Raw genomic sequence first — 19,560 nt, forward strand, 5'->3', positions numbered from 1 at the left:
CTGGGGCTGGGCGCGGGGTGCCCCCCGGCCGCCGCCCAGCAGCCCGCCGCTCTCCATCATGGGCCTCATGCCGCTCACCAAGGAGGTGGCCAAGGGCAGCATCGGGCGCGGCGTACTGCCCGCCGTGGAACTGGCCATCGAGCAGATCCGCAACGAGTCGCTCCTGCGCCCCTACTTTCTTGACCTGCGACTCTACGACACCGAGGTGAGTGGCCGGCCGTCCGCGCCGTCGGGTTGCCGGGGGCCATTGGGATGAGCCATGGGGACAGAGGCCGCTGCCCGACCCTCGACTAGAGCCCGGATTGACCCGCGCCTGCCGAGAGCACCGCGGGCCGGTGCCAGGGCTCATCCTGCCGGGGTCCCACTGGGCTTGGTACCGTTTGCCCAGCACCCCCTCCTCCAGGGTTGTCTATGTGTGTTTGTGTGTGCGGTTGTTGGATAGAGACTAGAGGCTCATTTGGCCAGACAAGGAGGAGTGTAGGAGGTTGGGGCTGGACCCCTACAGGCCTGCAGTGGTTGCCCCTGCCCGAGTCCCGCTCGCTCGTGGGGCCGTGAGGTGACGAGTGGGAAGAATGGGTGTTCCGACTGCATCCTGGGCCACCCAGGGCCGGAGGGGCCGCAAGCCTGTCCGCGGGCTCCCAGGAGAGCCCAGCCGCGCTTTGAGGTCCAGAGCTCCCGGACCCCGGGGACACGAGCGCGCAGCAGGGCTCGGAGCCCGCGCAGCGCGGGCAGGTGTGGGGCCGACGGCTCTGCAGGGCTGCTGCCTGGATGTGCCCGGCTCCCTGTCGCCTGAGCAGTTTTGTGCGGAGAACCGCCCCCCGCCCCACCTGGGGCCCTTGCTCGGGGAGTGCTGAGCAGGTCCCGGCCCGGGCGCGCGGGGGTGTCCCGCCGAGCCCCTGCTGTTGGTCAGGCGGCTGCAGGCGCAGTTTCTGCCGGCGCAGACTCGGGCAGCGTTCTGGAAGCTAGAGCGTGCACTTGGAGCGCAGCACTGCCTTCCTTCCTCGGCCTCTCTAAGCCCGGCGCTTCCTATCCCAGCCCCCCTCGCCATGCCCTCAGCTTGGGGTCCGCGGAAGCCCCGGCTCGGACCTTCACCGCCAGCGGGGAAAAGGGGGCGCGCGGAGGGGCTGGAAGGAGCGGTCGCCTGCAGCGTGAGGTCAGGTTTGGGAGTTTTTCCGGACTGAGGGACTCCCTATGCTACCAGCACAGGGTCTGAGACGCGGCCTGAAGGGGGCAGTGATTTCCCGTGCAGCTCCCTCGCTTGGCACCTCTTCCAGGGCGCCTAGGCGGGCCAAGGCGCTGGGCTTGACCCTGGCATCCCAGGGCTCCCCGGGCACTAATCGTGAAACTTAGGTGTAGACCGCTTTGCGGAGGAAGGTCGCAGATAGAGTCCTCCTCCTCTTTTGATGTCCCGGGAGAAAGAACAGAAATCTAGATCGCGTCTCATCTCCCCGCCTCCCCCCTTCCACTTATGCGCTGTAAATAAAAGGTGAAGAAGGGTGACAGTTGGTGGCGGTGTGTGCAGGTTGCTGCAGGCAGAGAGGCGTCCTCCGTCCTGGGAGAAAGCAGGCCGGGTCCCTGGTTGCACAGGTTAACCTGGCTGTTGTCTTGTGTCTGCTGAACATGTCAAATTCTCTGGGGCACTTGGCCTGCACACGTAATGGACCGAGCAGTGCAAACACGGAGGCATGTCTTCTTGACATTGTCTCCCTGTGGCTGCCACACGTATTCTGCTGGAAGGGACACTGGAGAGCCAGGAGAGACAAAAACGTGTAGACAGGGCGGCCCTGCCTGCCTCCTCACCACATACTGTCAGCTGCATAATGTTTCCATCATCAGTTTATTCCAGATTAGAAAGCTTCGCTGAAAGAGATGGCATATTATCCTGTTTGTGGCAGCGAGGAGATGGATGGTTGGTTTCAGGGTGTGGACTGAAGCTCTTACATTCTATTTTTCGAGTGTGTCTTGATGACTTTCTGAGTGAGAGGGCCCACATCAAGAGCATGAGACCGTTCAGTCCATCAGGATATTTAAGAAACTGTAGGAAGGGCAGTAGGGGATGAACTCAGCTTCATGCCAACAGAAAAATGTCTCTAGTCTTCTGAAGGCCCGGAAGGAGCACAGAGCTTGGGCTTTTGCGTAGGTGGTACCTGGGTTCTACTCAGAAACTAGCTGCTTTCCCACTGGGTGACCTTGGGCGAGGTGTTTCATCTCTCTAAGCCTAGATTTTCAGAGCTGCAAAAACGGGGCCAGTCTGTGTCCTCTGCCGGCAGCGACGGGAGGCTTATAGGAGGTAACAGCCGAGTAGAGGATGACCTGTGCGGCCGAGCCCAGCAGCCGGTGCGTTGCCTGGCATGCAGTAAGCACTAAATACATGTGTCCCACCTCTCTGCCTTCGTTTTCTTCTGGCATGGGTTCACAAGTAAGACGTTGTTTGTGGCTTTAGATGCAATAAACTGGTCAGACCACATAAGCAGACGACCTATCTGTTTTGCTGGTTTTTGAAACCCCGTGAAGAGTTGGTGAAGTTAACAGAAAGACGTGAATTCTTTTACGATCAAGTGTGTGATCTTCTGCCAGGGGGTGTCAGGTTTGGGAGAGCACCCGGTGAAAGAATTATTTAATTTTTTCAGACGGCTTTGCCTTTACAATAGACCCGCTTCCTGTCTGAGCTGCAGGGGAGGAGGGATCAGCCCCAGTTAATTTGCAGCAAAAGCTGAAGGAGTGTTGGGGCCTGTGCACCCTCCCCATGAGCTGTTTTGTGGATTGTGCTGCTGCCTCCCGACCTGCTCCAGGGTTACTTGTCTGTAGCCCTGAACACAGGATGGGAGCGGGAAGCAGACTTTGGCTGCTTTGCTGGCCTTTGCTGTCAGCCAATGGCCGGTGATTGTGGGCAGCCAGAATGGACCGCTGTCCACACAGCCTGCAGGGAGATGGAGATTTATCAAGCAATTGGTTCATCTCTTCAGTGGGGATAGCCGGCCTCGAGAAAGGAGCTTCCTGCATGCATTTATTTGTCTAGGTTGGCTCTCTACTGTGATTAGAAAAGCTCTAGACTTTCAAAGCTCCACTCAGTGCTCTGTGTTTGTGAAAATGAAAACATCCCAACGCAACACCTGCCAGTCAGAACCTTTGCTTCTCTGGTGTACCTCTACATCACTCCAGTAAAAACTTGTTTGTATGTCCCAGGGAGGAACTGAGTAAATAAAAACACAAATCAGGACCATGGAAAATACAAATACAACCAGGTGTTAGAAAGCACAAAGCAGCAGCAGGAAGGTACTGTACCAAGACCCTGTACTAAGATGGTGATTGCAATTTGAGCATTCTGTTCAGCTCTGAGCTTCCTGACGTCAGGGTAAAAAGGTAAACATGGATTACATTACTTGCACGTTTTATTTAAGCATCTGAGAGGCAGTGTATTTAAAAATAGTTTTGCAGGAGATTTTCACTGTATGGTTGTTTCTTACTCTTTGGTAGCCAAATTCATCAAATTAGACTATAACTGAATAAATAGTATTGACTTTTTTTTATTTGATCCAAATAATGTTGATTGGAAAAAAGTTGTCAGTTACGAAGAAAAGTAATAAGTGCTCATAATCCATCTATGCAATAATTACTGTTCATAATTAGTATCATTCCCTTTCAGTTGCCAGTGTTTACTATTTTATGTATTGACATCTTACTGTATGGACTTTTATTCAGTTAACAATTGTCTCATAAATATTTCCCTATGTCATCATATATTCTTTATACAGATGATTTTTGGTGGCTGCATACTGTTCCATCCTCTGGGTGTACATGAGTATATGCTTGTTCAACTGTTGTTGGACTTGCATGTTTTCCAACTTGTTTCTAGTGTAAATCATTCTTTGATAAACTTTGGGAAAGTTCAGGGAGCCGAAGGAATACAGTGCCGGTATGCAGGTCTCAGAAGTCCACCCTGATGCTGGGCTCGGGCTTTGAAAACCCAGAGGAAGTGACTGGTGAGCAGGCCCTTTCTTGAGTGGCTTCACCAAGTGGCTGCCTTCTCCTCTGTTGTGCTTCAGAAAAGGCCCAAACGACCGTCAGATTGAGGTTTCCCTTCCCAAGAGGGTCTGAGCACAGCTCAGCAGGTGTTTGTGGAGCACCTACTGCGTTCTTGGTGCTGCAAAGGGAGTGAAACACAGCCCTGGGCTTGAGAGATGGGCACGTGGTGAGCAGGAGAGAGCAAGGCATGGTTTTCCCTTCAATCTTCTTTGTTCTTGTTGAGAATGCTTACAACAGATTCTAGACTATTTCAACAGTTTCTCCATGTAGAATTCAGCGGCATGGATGACATCTTGTGAGTTGGGCAACCACTCTCCTCCTCCTTTTCCGAGTCGTTCCTCCACTTCACATGAAGTCACAGCCCCTCAGGTTTCTATCTAATCTCTCGAGTGGCTGTTGGTCACTTTGATCCCACGTAGATAGTTCTTAAAATAGTACAGTGCTCAAGGCAGACATTTTTTTGCTAGTTAAGCTAGACCATTGTTTGGTTACAGGAGCTCTGGTGATGCTGTGGTTAAAGCATTGGGCTGCTAACCAAAAGGTCAGTGGTTCGAATCCACCAGTTGCTCTTTGAGAGAAAGATGAGGCAGTCTGCTTCTGTAAAGATTTAAAGCCTTAGAAACCCTGTGGGTAGTTTTACTCTGTCCTGTAGGGTCACTATGAGTCAGAATCAACTTAATAGCAGTGGGTTTGGTTGTTACTTGGTTTTAAGATTTCAGGGGATATTTTTGGTTTAAGGTTTAAAGATTATTTCAGGGCAATAGCTTGAACGGTTCATCCAGCCCCTGTGGCTCTAGAAAGTGTGGATTCCATGAAAATTTCAAATTCTGTTGTGCATTTTCCCCTTTTTGCTCAGGCTTCTTCTATGGGATCTTTGACCAAAATGTTTAGTAATGGTATTTCAGCACCTTCCAGTTCTGGTCTCGCGGCAAAGGAAGCATGGAGAGAATATTGGTGATTTTCAGTGAGTGAGAGAGTAATTGATAGTGGTAATGGTCATACAGTTCTGTGGCTATGCTAAAACTACAGAGCTGGGCATTGAAAATAAACAAACACATTGCTGTTGAGTTGATTCCAATTCACAGTGACCTTATAGGACAGAGTAAAACTGTCCCATGGAGTTTTCAGTGCTGTTTCCGATGTGGATTGCCACATCTTTCTCCCATGGAGTGACTGTAGAGTTTGAATTGCTGATCTTTGAGTTAGCAGCTGAGCTCTGAACCACTGCACCACCAGGGCTCCTTGTGTATTTGAAAAGGGTGAAATAGCTCTCAAGAAAGCTGTTATTTAAAAAAAAAAAAAAAAAAAAAAAGACAGGAAATGAACTCTTTTAGGCTCAGACTCCCATCTTCTCTCTGAGCATGGCCCCACCACCCAGCATGGCCCCTGGGTCTTAGTAGGTGCCTCATTTAGGACCCTTGCTGTTGCAAATGACATAAACCCGACTTTGAGTGGTTTAAACAAAAGAGAGGATGTGTTGGTTCATGTGACCAAAACCTTGGAGTATGTTATATTCAGGCATGGCTGGATCCAGAAGCTCAAATGAGATCTTTGAACTTATCTCCTCTGATTTCCTCCATGTCGTTGGTTGCACTCTTGGGCAGGCTTTTCCCATGTGGCGGCACAGATGGCCCCTAGCAGCTGCAGGCTTATACACTCCGAGTTTAGAAATTCCACTAAGTAAGAAGAGTATCTCTTTCCTGACTGTTCCAGCCAAAGTCCCAGGCTCAGCTCACATTGGCTTGAACTGGGTCACGTGGCCATTCCCAAGCCAGTCACATGACTCTGATGGGCCAGGCCTTTTACAGCGAGAGGGGCAAGTGAGGTCAGCCCCACACAACCACAGGAGTGCAGGGTTTTCAAGGCTGGTTCCAATGCACATTGCCACGTCTTCCTCCCGTGGAGTGACTGGAGATTCCTTAAGGGAAGTCCAGGGTGTTGAAGGTGTAGGTGGGTCGTCACAGGTGTCTACAAAGGCTAAATTGAAGAAAGAAACCACAGCTGCTGGGGCCATTCAGAGAAAGGAAGATCCTATCTAGGTCAAGAGAGTCCACTAGAGGAGGGGAGTCAAGACGGGCCTTGAAGGGGGATGAACTGTTGACAGAGAGGTGGAGGTGCTGGGACTTGGGGGTTGGACCCCAGGAGGGTCCTCGAGGTCAAAGGATGGCGCCAACCAGGTGTGAGGTGTGTTTGGGGAGCACTGACTCGTTTTCACTTGAGACAGGATTTGTGGAGGGAAAGGCAGGCCGGTGTTGGGTGTGGAAGGCCTTGAGTGCCATACCCAGAAGCTGGCCTTTATTCTGGAGCTGTGAGGAGCCAGGGGAAGTGAGTGTGGGTGCGGCATGCTCGGGGCTGGTCAGAATTCGGAGGCTGGACTGACTGTAGACACAGCGAGCCCAGAGATGGAGAAGCCAGGAGCCGCTGGCAGTAGTTTAAAGAGGGGGGTGACGCTTGTGTGGTGCTGGAGAGACAGTGGGAGGGGCTGTGGGAGGGAACGAATGCTGGGCCTGGCAGGACTGGGAGGGTAGCAGAGAGGAGCCCTGCAGGAGACCTGGCAGGCAGGGCAGTCACTGGAAGTGGGTGCCCTGTGGGGGACCAAGGGTGAGTGTCCCTTTGGGGATGAGTCTGTGAACTGCCTTAGGACCCTTCCGCATCTCTCGCTCCAGGCACATCCTCACTGAGCACCTGCTGGGTAAGCCTTGATGTCATGGGCAGAAGACCTGGTTTGGGTACCACTTTCCTGCTTAGAAACCCTATGGGGCTGTTCTAACCTGTCCTGAAGGGTCTCTCTCAGTCAGAATCGACTCCAAGGCAAGGCAGTGGGTTACCGGCTTGGTGACCTTGAGCAAGTCACCTTGCTTCAGCTCCCTCATCTGTAAAATGGGGCTAACGTACCAGCTATCTTAGAGGGTGTGTGAGGAACAAGTGAGATGATCCGGGGACAGTAATCAGACCAAGTGTGAGGGCTGCTGCTCTGTCCCCACTGTCATCCCTGGGCACAGGAGGTTAATTGTGCTGACATCACAGGGCTGGATGTGCCACCTCACAACATGATGTAATCGTCAAGCAGGATTACCTGTCCCATGGTTGCCTGATGCCGCGTTGCCGAGAAGGGTGTGGGAGGACAAGCGTGCCAACACTGGGGGCTTTACCAACGTGCGTCTCCAGCACATCTTTATTCTGCCGTGTAGCCATATAGTGTTTGTATCTTTCTCCCTCACCGGACTGTAGCTGCATGAGGCCAGGACTATGTCTGATCCTTTCTGGATCTCCTGCTGTCTGACATGCAGGAACCATCAGTAAGTGTTTGTCGAGCTGAAGTATAAGTGGCTACGTTAGAGTGAGCCTCTGGGTGGTGTGGACGGTTGAGCACTAGGCTGCTAGCTGTAAGATCGGCAGTGTGAGTCCACCCAGAGGCATCTCTGGGATCTGAGGATCTGGTCCGGAAAGGTCATAGCCTTGAAAACCCAGTATAGCACAGTTCTGCTCTGAAGTGCGTGGGGTCGCCAGGGGTCTGAATGGACTCAGTGGGCACTGGAACTAGGAATCAGTCTGGTTTCTGAGCTTGCATCTGGCAGCATGGTTTATCTGCCCACTGCCCGAGGGTCTCCATCCTTCTTAGCACAGCACTTAGTGACTTCCCATGCCGAGATTTAGTTGACTGCCAGGTGGCAGCTGCCTTGTTCATATTGCCCTTTGAACCTCCTCAATATGAGGACACTGCCTTGGTCCTTCCAGCTTCCTGCCATTGCTCAGCCCTACCAGGTACCCGTGGACCCGTGAACTCTTCTTGTTCCCAGACTCCTTTAAAAAGGGGTGAGTGTGAGGGAGTGAAGCTAACACACTAAGGGTCTGTTTAGTGTTTGCTGTTGGGCTAAGTGTTTCAGCATGCTGGCTTTGTCTTTCACGGGACCTTCTTTGTGTTTGGCCTCCCCTCTTGTGAGCACAGGGTAATGTCAACTTCATACAGAGATCTGAGAGCTCAGGAGGAATATTAGCAAGCTGGAAGTGTAGGAAAGTGACACACACTGAGGTGCTAAAGCAATGCATATGTGGGATTTATGTCTTTTCTCCGTCAGGATGGACTGGGCTGTGCTGCAGTAACAAACAAATCCTGAAGCCTTAATGGCTTAGCACAGCAAAATTTACATATTGCTCGCACTCAGTCCGGTGTGTGTCAGAGGCCCTCCTGCGTGGCTCTCCTCCGGGCAGTAACACGGGGATCCAGGCTGCTTTTGTTTTGTGACTCTCCCACCTTGTGACTTCCAGAAGATGAAGATGGTGAGTGATCTGGAGGGAAGGCATGCTGCCTCCTTAACCACCTTGACTTGGAAGTGACGAATATGAATGTCATGGGCACTTGTCATTTTTAGTTCTCCAGGAAGTAGATGCCAAGATGGAGTTAAATGCCAGGAGATCTTGGGGGTACTACCTGTGAAAAGAGAGGGGTAGGTAGCCAACCCTCGAAGCACAGTGCAGGTCTGACCCCTGTGAAAGGAGAGGAGGAAGGAAGGAGGCTTGGGTAGGAAAGTTCCATGCTGAAGTGCAGCTCTCAGAAAGTCTTGGCCAGCCCAGTGGGGGTGTCTAGAACAAAAATCACCCATGAGTGAAGTCTTATGTTGAACCAAAGTACCAGTCTTTAGAACGGTTCAAGTGGTTAATGTGTTTGTCTACTGACTGAAAGCTTGGCGGTTTGGATCCACCAAGAGGTGCTTTAGAAGAAAGGCCTGCTGATCTACCTCCAGAAGAGCACAGCCATGGGAAAGTTGAGTCAGAATAAACTCGGCAGCAGCGGGTTTTCTGCCTGTATTGTTTTGTTAAGAGCTCCCACCAGCTCAGTCACCTGGCTGAGGGCTGCCCGGGGAGATCACGTCTTCAGCGTGAATGCGGTGGCAGATCCTGAAGATGCCACCCCTGGAGGCTCCTCTTTTCTCCCTGCAGGTTCTCTCTGAGAAGAGCTGAGTGGCCCAGCTCGCCGGCCGCTGCACATGGTCCTCTTGCAGTGCCCTGATGCTGCAAGCCTTGATTGGGAGAACTGGCTGCCAGGCCCTGCTCGGGGTCTGATGAAACACAGACCCTGCCCCAGGCCACCCACCACCAACACTCACAGAAACCACGTACACAGTGTGACCCAACCATGACACAGTAACACCTGTGGCAGCTGGAACCAGTGCAAGGCAGGAACCTGTCAGAAAAGGAAAACTCGGTATTTCCCGCTAGTAGAGAGGGACAGAAAAGTGGTAAGACTGCCCCCTGTCAGAGGTGGGAAACTTGCGAGGCCTGGACACACGGTCCTGTCAGGTTCTGACTGTCATGGGTTTCCCTGTGTTTTGGTTCTGAGACGGTGAGAAAGGGAAGCGGCATCGTTTGTCTGGTGAGCATCTGTATCCCTTTGTGACTTCAGTGTGATTCTCTGTGGTTACGTAACCATGTGCCTGGCAGTTGCTGAAATGCCTTCCTCTCTGTCCGTGGCTTTCCAAGAATGAGCAGGTGTGCCAGGCTGAAGCTGTGGCAGTGTGAGCCTAGGTAGGGCTGGCACTGGGTTCTAGGGCCGCAGGCAAGTCTTTGCTCCTCTTTGTAAATGGTGGCCCTGCTGAAGGGTCTCTGCTCGGCTGTAAGCCCCAGGAGCGCAGGTATGGGATGTGTCAGGCTCGCCTGCCTGGTACACCAGGTACGATCTCAGGGAGATCAGGGGTTAAGTTAAGTTAAGAGTTAAGTTAAGAGCAGAAGCTCCTTAACTATTTACTGAACTGATGAATGGATCTAAAAGCCTGGACTCCAGCTCTTTAGTTCTAAGAGGATGAAAGGGCATAGTTGTAACAAATTGAGCAAGTGCTGTGTATGCCAAGCCTTGTGAGGAGAGCTTCCGGCTTGCTCTTGATTGATCCTTTGGGGTTCTTCTTATTCAGTACTTTCTGGGTCCCTGTTGTTGTGGAGTGCAAAGGGGAAAGTACTTATTAGACGGTCCAAAAGAACACTATGTACAGAACTGATGTCAGTCTCCTCGTCCTGGACAAACACGTGGAACATCCTTCAAGGTAGAGCGAAACCTAGGAAGGAAATACTTTCCCAGGCTCGGAAGGATTCTGGCTGTAGGAGGTCAGCTTGTTGGAACAGCACTCTAATCAGCAGTTGGAGGGCACAGGAACTAGGTTTGAAACCCCACTCCTATCCCCAGGGAGTGTGAGAGCCGACTGAGGCTGGAGTGGGATCTGATTGTACCAGGACTTAAAGGAATGACGCCAAGGCATTGGCCTTGGTAAGCCAAGCAGTCCAGTGGCAGATCTGGGCAGAGTGAATCAAGGGGTGCTCTGAATTCCTGAATACTGTCCTCTGTGCCTGCGAGACTTCTTCCAGGCTCTCTGCTCCTGGAAACATCTGCTCTGTGTCCTTCCAGGGTCAGGATGGACTCAAGAACTGGGTAAGCCAAGCCTGTAGGTCACCATCTCCCTGATGGGAACAGAAGAGATCTGGAGCCCAGAGCAGGTAATCACGTTTGTTTAAAATCGTGTGGGAAGTTGAGAACACACAGCTTATGAGCTGGAAGCTTGAGGGTCTGAGGGGGCTTGCTTGACAAGACCTGACTGGGCTGATTGGAGCAGTCTTTTGCCAGTTTTCTCCTTTCCCCATCTTTTTTGAACAGTCTGCTTGGCTTGTCTGGAAGGGTGAAGTGTCGTTGTCATCTAGAAAATTAGTGGTAGATCCAAAGAATTGAGTAAATGGGCTCATCTATCTTCATCAGCCTCACATCCCACAGCTGCTGGCTGAAGCAGACCTCGACTCTTGCCATTTGGCGAGGACATCATCAGTCACCGCTGAGAAACTCTAGCCAGAGGAGGAGTCTCTGAAGTGATACATTATTGCTGCTTTCACACGCAGGTGAGGGACAGAGGGAAATGCTGTTTCCACACGAGCCACTTGACTTTGTGCAGAAGGGATGGATTTTGAAAGCCACAGCCATCCTTGCAATAATCATCAGTGTGTTACCTAAATCGCTTCATGCCTGGACCTACCTGTGTACTGAAGCATTGCTGAAAATGCCCAGAGCGTCTCAGGGCTGTCACAAGCAGCCAGGGACCCAGCACTCTCTCTGGGGCTCACCACCCACCACAGCCTGCTTCCCTCCGTGCTTTGAGTTTGGTGCGAGGGAGAATGGCTGACCCATCGTCACCAGGTGTCCTCTGGGGTCTGATTGACCCTTCCTTTGCTCCCTGTTGGACTTGGGACTCTAGAAGTTTCTGGGAAGCCCTTAGGGAGCTTCTAATATTGACATAAACAGAGGGAAACAGGATGGAAACCTTTAGTTGTGAGTATGTAGATGAAGGAGAAGAGCATGTAATAACAATAGGAGTAACAATAGGAAGTCCCTGGGTGGCATGAACGGTTAGGCGCTTGGCTGCTCACTGGAAGGTTGATGGTGAGATCCACCCAGGTGCCTTGGAAGAAAGGTCTGGTAATGTGCTTCTGAGAGACCATAACCACTGAGGATCCAGTGGGGCCATTCTGCTCTGCAACACGAGTGGTCGCTGGGAGCTGGAATAGACTCAGAGGCAGCTGGTTTGTTTTTGGTTTCGTAATAATAGCAACGAGAACAACAGCCATGGTGGCACATGGTGGTGCTACCCGTCACCTGATCCTCAGAACAGACCGCTAACGTAGTACTGCATTTGTCCGCATTGTACAGATAAGGCCCAGAGAGGTTAAGTGACTCATGTAACGTCACAGCCCATCACGTGGTGGAGCTGGGATTTGGATCAGGATGGTCAGACTTTGATCCCTGCATTTAAGTGCCAGGTGAGAGGGCATCGTCATTGACAAAGTGATCACCTTTCTCCCTTAAAGGCAAGTGGCAAGTTTGTCCTAGCTCATGCTTTTTTTTTTTTCCCCTGTTAATTTCACCCAACTGCCTGCCTCTCCCTGTGATGTGGCCCCATCCTCTCCCATTTCCCTGCCCTCCCACTCAGTCACCCACAGACGGCTCTGTACTCACTGGAAGGGTGTCTCTCTACACACCTGGCATGCACAGCCCCCCCCACCTCCCCTTGCACCTCGTAGGCCCGGCTTGCAGAACCTGTCACCTCCTGTTGAGTTTGCTTGGGGTGTAGGGTTTGTGTCTGCGGCTCCCTGAGACTCGGATCATCTCAAGGACAGTAGTGGGGCTTCCTTGGTGTGTTTAGCCTGTGTTTACTGAGCACCTGCTCTGTGCTTCTGGAACATGTGGAGATGAGGTACAGCGGCATGGCCGAACCACAGGAGAGTGTCCTCATGGCGTGCAGCGTGAGAAGCCTGCTGCTGCGGTGGGCCTGGGGTGGGTACAGGGGCTGTGCCTAACTGTTCTCCGGGACCGTACAGGGACTCACTGTTGCTCTCAGCGTGGGAACAACACTTCCCATGGTCTTCACGACCTCCTGACATCTGCCCGGCCCACTTCCCACCTTCATCACCGAGCACTCTCCCCTCCTTCTCTGGGCTCAGCATCGTGGTACTTTAAGTCTCTTGGGTGAGCCTTGTCCCCTGCTGCACAGAGCTGTTCCCGCTGCCTGGGCCCCTCCTGCCATCTCTCTTCACCCGTTAGAACCACCTCAAGTGTGCTCTTTCTAGCCTCCCTGCCTAGAAAGCGTCCTGTGCCCATTCTCTCAGATCCACGAGCCTTTCCTTTCTAGCATTTGCCCCAGTTGCAGTTTATGTTTATTTGCTTACTTGCTCAATCCTGGTCTTCCCCAGTTCTCCCAGCAGACCGTGAGACCCATGAGAGCAAAGCAGCTCTGTTTTGGCTTACTTTGCCCAGCACAGTTTCTACCACATAATAGGTGCTCAGTAAACATTTATAGAGTGAATGAATGAACGCCGAATGCTTTATGTGGCCTGTCTGGGTGTTTGTGACTTGCTAATATGTTTTCCAGGGAGTTCTGTTGGTGTAGTGCCTAAGGCATTTGACTGCTAACCAGAGGGCTGGTGGTTCAAACCCCCCAGCCGCTCCTCAGAAGGAAGACTGGGCAATTTTTTTCCAGAGATGTTGTTGTTGTTGTTATGTGCTGTGGAGTTGGACCCGACTCATAGTGACCCCTCCTTGGGTTTCCGAGGCAGTATCACTACAGAAGTAGATTGCCCAACCTTCCTTCCACTTCCCGCCAGCCACTCCTCTGAAGGAAGATTGAGCAATCTATTTTCCATAGAGATGTTGTTGTTGTTGTTGTTGTCAGGTGTCGTCAAGTCATCTCTGACTCATAGAGACCCCAAGCCCAGCAGAACGAAACACCGCCCACTCCCGCGCCAGCTCCATGATCCTTGCTATACTTGAGCCCATCACCGCAGCCACGTGTCAGTCCACCTTGTTGAGGGCCTTCCCCTCTTTTGTCGACCCTCCACCTTACCAAGCATGACATCCTTCTCCAGGGAATGGTCCCCTCTGACTGCATGACCAAAGTAGGTGAGACGAAATCTGACCCAAGGAGGGGTCGTTATGAGTTGAAATCATCTCGACGGCAGTGAGAGTGAGTGAGTGAGTGTGTTTTCCAGTGCCTGGGGTCAGGGGACCTGTTTGGGGTCAGACAGTCTGGCGTGCGTGCCGACACGGCATGCTCCCTGAGCTTCGTGTCCTTATCTGGGGAACCTCCTTCAGAAGGTTATGTTGAGGATGACATAGAACATTCACGTAAAGCATTGAGCACAGGGACCACACTGAGCGGGCACCCGCCAGAGCTTACTGTTGCCACTTGACTGTGTGTTATGGGGTGTCCTGGTGACTCCATGTGACAGAGTGGAACTGCCCCATGGGGTTTCCTAGGCTTTAATCTTCACAAGCACAGGTTGTAGGTCTTTCTCCTGGGAGCCTCTGGGTGGGTTCAAACTGCCACGCTTTTGGTCAGCAGCCCAGTGTGCTTAACTATCGCAGGGCTTCTTTGCACATGGAAATATAAAATGCTATTCTGTTGTATACCAACTGGTTTTTATTTCAGCAGAGTTTTTTTTTTAATTTTTATTATGAGTTGGGTGAAAGTTTATAGAGCAAATTCATCTTCCATTCAGCAGTTCATACACATTCTGTCTCATAGCATTGACTGCAGTTTCCCACAGTGCAACAGCTCTCTTCCCACTTCCTCTCCATAGTTACCTCTTCCCTGTCTTCTTCTATCCCATGCACTCCTGCCCCCCCAACCCCCGAGTGGTCTCCCTGCTTGTACCCTGACCTTCTATTCTCCCATGATGGATCTCTACAAGGAGTGTGTCTACCTGATGTAAATGTTCAGCCCATATGCCAGGCTTTTATTTGGCTGCAAGCCACTGGAATTAGTTCAATTCCAGACCTGAAGGGCAGCTTAGGGCTATAGTCTCAGGGGTTTCACCAGGCTCTATCAGACCAGCAAACCTGGCCCCCTTTTTTTTTTTTAAACTTTTGATTTTGAGTTTTGTTCCACATTGTTCTTCCACTCTGTCTAGAATCTCCTACATAGATCCTCCTCTGTGTGGTTGACAGTGGTAGCTGGGTACCATCTACTTCTTCTGGTCTCATAGTCATTTAGGCTGAGGATTGCATGGTGTACCTGTCGCTTGGACTAATTATTTCCATGAATCTTTGGTTTTCTTCATTCTTCTTGGTTCTGGATGAGGACAGACCCATCATGTCATCTAGATGGCCACTTGCATGCTTTTAAGATCCCAATCGCTACTCACCGAAGTAGGATGTGGAACAATGTTTTTGTGTAGTATGTTATGCCAATTGACCTTGATGTCCCCTGCGACCATGGTCCCGAGCCCACAGGTCCAACTACTTGTTCCCTCTGGGTAGGTGGATGTGGCCAGGAAATCACCGCAAACTTGTCCCTTGTCAGTTCTACTATATAGCTGGACATTCTCACAGAACATACAAATATACATGTAGAAGCATCGTCTGCCAGCTCTATACATGGTCCTGGGCACACTCCCCCCTGCCTAGACATATCTGACTGTTCAGCCTGTCCCCCCATCTATCCACCTGTAGATCAATGCTTGCCATCACTGACAGTGCAGTACTGTATGTGCAAAACAGTGTCTTTATTGTCTGTATCTCCCATGTACCTATGTTTTCCTCTTCCTCAGTGCCACTGTGTTGATCACTCACGTTTGGTGAATTGCCCTTCCCTTTACTCAAATCAATACTTGTCTCTGCCTATCTAATAGTGTTCCCTCCAATCCCCTCCCACCCCTGGTAACCAACAAAGAAAGTTTCCTTCCGTATATAAACCTTTCCTTGACTTTTCACAATAGTGGACTCATACATTTGTCCTTCTGTGATTGACTTATTTCACTCAGCCTGATGTCCTCCAAGTTCATCCACGTTATGTGGTGTTCTGCTGATTCTGCATTACTCTTTAGGGCTGCAGAGTATTCCACTGTATTTCAGCGAAGGTTTGGGGACTGTGTGAGAGCCAGTGAAGCAGGGTGTGCTCTGTGTCTGCTCGTCTTGGAGCGGGTTTTCTACGTTAAATGCTTGTTTTTAAGCCCCATCCCTCAGTGGTAAACCTCTCCTGGCCCTGGGCTGGGCACTTGTCCCCAGTGAAGTCCCTCTAGCTCTGTATTGCTACTGTCGGGGTATTGTCTGCTACCTCCCCTGGCTGTGAATTGGGCCAGCCACTGCGGACAGTCATGTCATCTGCTTTGTACCTGCTGTGTCCCCAGCACCCTGGACAGTGTCATACTTGCTGAGCAAATGAGTGCCTTTGTGTCCGGAGTGCCTAACATGGGCCCTGGCACATCGCTGGTGTTGAGCAAATGCTTCTTGCATGAGTGGAGCTAAGCACAATGCAAAATATACCAATTTTGGATAAAGTCACAGCCAAGCCTCTGAACGGAGCAGAGGGAGCAGACGCTATCAGACATCTGTGACGGACTGACAGCCCCGGTGCAGCACTGAGCCTGAGGCACTGGGGAATGTTGGGGTGCTCCTGGTATGAAGAGGGTATTTTTTTCCCTTTAGGCTCCAGAGACAGATCTTTGAGCTTAGAGGGCAGGATGGTTCAGCGGGAAGAGGTCTGGATTTGACATGGCCAACTCAACACTGATGCTCGCCAGTGGGTGGCCTTGAGTAGTTCAACTTCTCTGTGCCTCAGCTTCATCATCTGTGCTGTGGGGATAAGAATGCCTACCCTACTTCTTCGTGGACTTGCTGTGAAGATTTTGAGAGAGAGATTACTATGAGAGGGCTTTGAGAAGGTGTAAAGAGGCACAGATACGAGATATGGCTGAAACTGAACACAGAGAGTAGTCAGTTCTGGGTCATTCTCTCAGGGCCATTGGGTGTTTCTAATAACAGCTTTATAAAAGATACAGAGATACCGTTTACAGGGGTGATTCAGTCAACCTGCTAATAAAGAGGAGGGCACTCTAATAGATTATACCATAAAAGCAGCCTGCAGGGTCTGACGTTGTGTGACCCTGGCAGGCTGTCTCATGGAAGCATCTAGAACAAGAGCTAGTTAACACGTCTACCTCTCATCTGTCAGATGCCATCGTCTTTGGCAGATGTCAGGCCCAAGACCGTCCACAGCCAACTATTGAACAAGGGGCCCAGGGCAGAAACTTGAGGGTGTGGGAGTTAGTGAGGGTTATGTGCTGTAAGTAGAGACTTGGGGGCCTGGCCAGCAGTGGGGATCCAGCCCTGAAATTATGGGAAGTTGCTAGCTCTGGTAGTTAGAACAAAGCCTGATACACTAGCTTGAAACATGAAGCATCCAGACCGGGCCCAGCCCACTGCAACATCGGAGTGGGCAGCTGGGGTGCCTGTGTGCTGAGTTGATGGTTTTTATTCCCTCCAGAAGGAGCTTTGGCTTCCCCAAGTAGATGTACGTGCACTTAGTTGACACCTTGGAGCTCTGGGCCAGGCAGCATGGAAATGATGAGTCTGGCTGGAGAGGTCTTGGGGCACAGTTGCCATCTGGCTTTATCCTTAGAAGAGCGTTGGTTGGGCTTCTGGGGAATGCTGGGTGTTAAGCCCATCAGATTGGATTTTCCCTGGCTGCTCAGGTTCTCTGTGAGCTGTGGCCCTGGCAGGCACTCCTCCCATCCTTGTAGCTCCACAGTGGAGTCCCTGAGTGGTTGGTAGAAACAGTTAATACACTGTGCTGCTAAACCAAAGATCACAGGTTCAAGTCCACCAAGGGCACCTGGGAAGAAAGGCCTGTCAGTCTACTTCTGGAAAATCAGCCGTTGAAACCACAGTTCTCTCTGACACACTTGGGGTCGCCATGAGTCCGAATTGACTCAATGGTAACTGGTTGGCTCCACGGCGGAGAAAGCCAAGTGACAGGTCCTATTGAATTCCTACTATGTGCTGAGCGCTGTGCACCTGAGAAGCAGCAAGGAGCAGTGGGAAGAGTGTGGTCTTAGAGCATGGGCTTTGGAGCTAGAGAGGCCCAAGTTCAACTCTGAGCCCTGGCAGGGTGACCTTGGACTGGTTACTTCTCTTGGAGTCACTGATGTGTAAATCAGAAGCTTGGTAGCAGGTTACCGTATTGTTGAGGAGAATGAATGAGGTCATTGGTAGCAGGTTACCATATTGTTGAGCAGAATGAATGAGAATAAATGGGTGGATCTGGCACACAGTGGGGGCTCAACAGATGTTACAGAGTGGGGTGCTTGGCAGAGCTAAGACATACCTCTGTTCTGTTGTGTGGAGTGGGTGGAAAGTTGGGGAACTGGCCTCTGAAAATTGTAGGTGGGTTTTGGTTTCTGATTCTGAGGCCCTCGGCTGTGTTTTGCTTTGAGTCTCTTAAGTATCCCTTTCTCTGCCCAGATATAAAGCCAGGCGCTGATAGGTCTGGGAACAAGGCCCTGAGCGCCAGTCTGGCTCTGTGGTCAGATGACATTCTGGAAGCCTCTCTCCTCCCAGTAGGGACGGGGATTCTGGCATCAGTAGCCATGTTGTCTAAAACGCACAGGGTCCTCTGAGGGAGAGGAGCAAGACTCTGACACCCCCCCTTGGCCCGGGAACTTGAAATTGTTAGAAAATACCTGAGGGGTGACACAGCTCTGAGGGGGGCTGCAGGTGAGCGCGGGCAAGGGGGGCTCCGAGCAGACCTCACCTGAAGTTGAGGCCTGGGGCAAGGGCCGCTGGGGAGAAGTTGGCCTGAAGATCTACAGCCCATGCTGAAGCCCCTCCTCCCCTGACACCGTGGGAGGGCCCCGGGGACGGTGACCGAGTGTCTCTGTGCCACTGGAAGTGCTGCATGTTGGGAACTGGGACACTCCGTTTCTATTTTGGCTTCGGCACAGCCTTAGTGACCGGCCCTGGGGGAGGAGGCCCTCCCCGGCGTCTCCGGGGTTGGCTGCCCGGGAAGGAGGGCCTTGCCCTGCTTCCACTGGAGCCTCTGGCCATGGCCGTGGGGTGCAGCTGAAGGCATCTGGGCCACAGGGGGACCTGGCTCAGAGGCTGGGCCCAGGAGACACCTCGACGGGTGCAGATGAGGAAACCGACTCACTGACCTGCCAGCATTGACTTCCCTGGGGATCCGAGAACCCGGGGCAGGTACTGCCAGGAGAAAGCCTGGCTGCCCTGTCCATCTCTTTTTCGAATATTCAGTGACAGCAGACGCTGCTGCTCGCCCAGTCTGGTAACATGTGAGGTGCTCTGCTTTCTCCCTGAGTTTCTGCAATAACCGCCTTCATCAGTTGCTGTCCGGCTGAGTCCGACTCGTGGCAATCCCTGGGTGTCCGAGTGGAACTGTGTTCCCCAGAGCTTAAAGGCTGATCTGTTGGAAGCAGATTGCCAATCCTTTCTTCTGTAGACTGGAATTCCAAGATTTCCATTAGCAGTTGAGCCCATTAAGCATCTGCCCCACCCTTAACTTTATTTAAACTCACTGCCGTCGAGTCGGTCCCAACTCATAGTGACCCCTCCTTGGGTTTCCAAAGTGGTATCTCTACAGAAAGAGATTGCCCAGTCTTCCTTCCGAAGAGTGGCTGCTGGGTTTGAACTGCAAGCCTTCTGGTTAACAGTCACATGCCTTAGGCACCATACCACCACAGCTCCATTATTTATTTTATTGTGCTTTAGGTGCAGATTTACAGAGCGGAGTTTGTTTTGCGTTCAACGTTTCGTGTATGTTTGTTTTCACTCCCCATTTACCGTGCCCAACCCTAACCCACTCTCCTCCCCTCCCTTCCCAGTAACCCTCCCTCTGTGCCCCTCATAGTTATGCACTCCTGTGTGTCCTGAATTTCCTGCATTTGCTCCCAGGCCATAGTATTGGGGGTCCCACCAGACTCCATCTGACCGATAATTCCAGTCACTATTGTGTTTTTGGATTTTGTTTCATGTTTTTCCTCCCACTTTATCCAGGATCTTCAGTTTTGATCCTTTCCCAAGTGGCTGGCATTGGTGGCCAGGCACCATCTAGTTCTTCTGCTCTCAATGTCCATCATATCCTAGGGCTGATTGCTTCTAAACACTCTTGTTTCTTTGCACTCTTCTTCGCTTCCGATGATAGGAGACCATTAGCTACATCTTAGATGGCTGCTCAAAAGCTTTTAAGAGCCCAGTTGCTACTCACCAATGTA

At 51.5% G+C, this 19,560-nt stretch overlaps 1 protein-coding gene across 1 annotated transcript in view; it reads left to right on the plus strand.

The window, feature by feature from the left end:
• LOC103205072 (gamma-aminobutyric acid type B receptor subunit 2) overlaps positions 1-19,560 on the plus strand; it is a 272,285-nt gene that overhangs the window by 3,528 nt on the left and 249,197 nt on the right. The window contains exon 3 of the mRNA XM_007950339.2: positions 1-205. Coding sequence (XP_007948530.2) covers positions 1-205 — 205 coding nt within the window. The remainder of the gene's footprint in view (positions 206-19,560) is intronic.

This window comes from Orycteropus afer, unplaced genomic scaffold (genome assembly GCF_000298275.1).
Source record: "Orycteropus afer afer isolate SDZICR_OR568_19922 unplaced genomic scaffold, OryAfe1.0 scaffold00267, whole genome shotgun sequence".
In the NCBI taxonomy this organism is placed as follows: Eukaryota; Metazoa; Chordata; class Mammalia; order Tubulidentata; family Orycteropodidae; genus Orycteropus; species Orycteropus afer.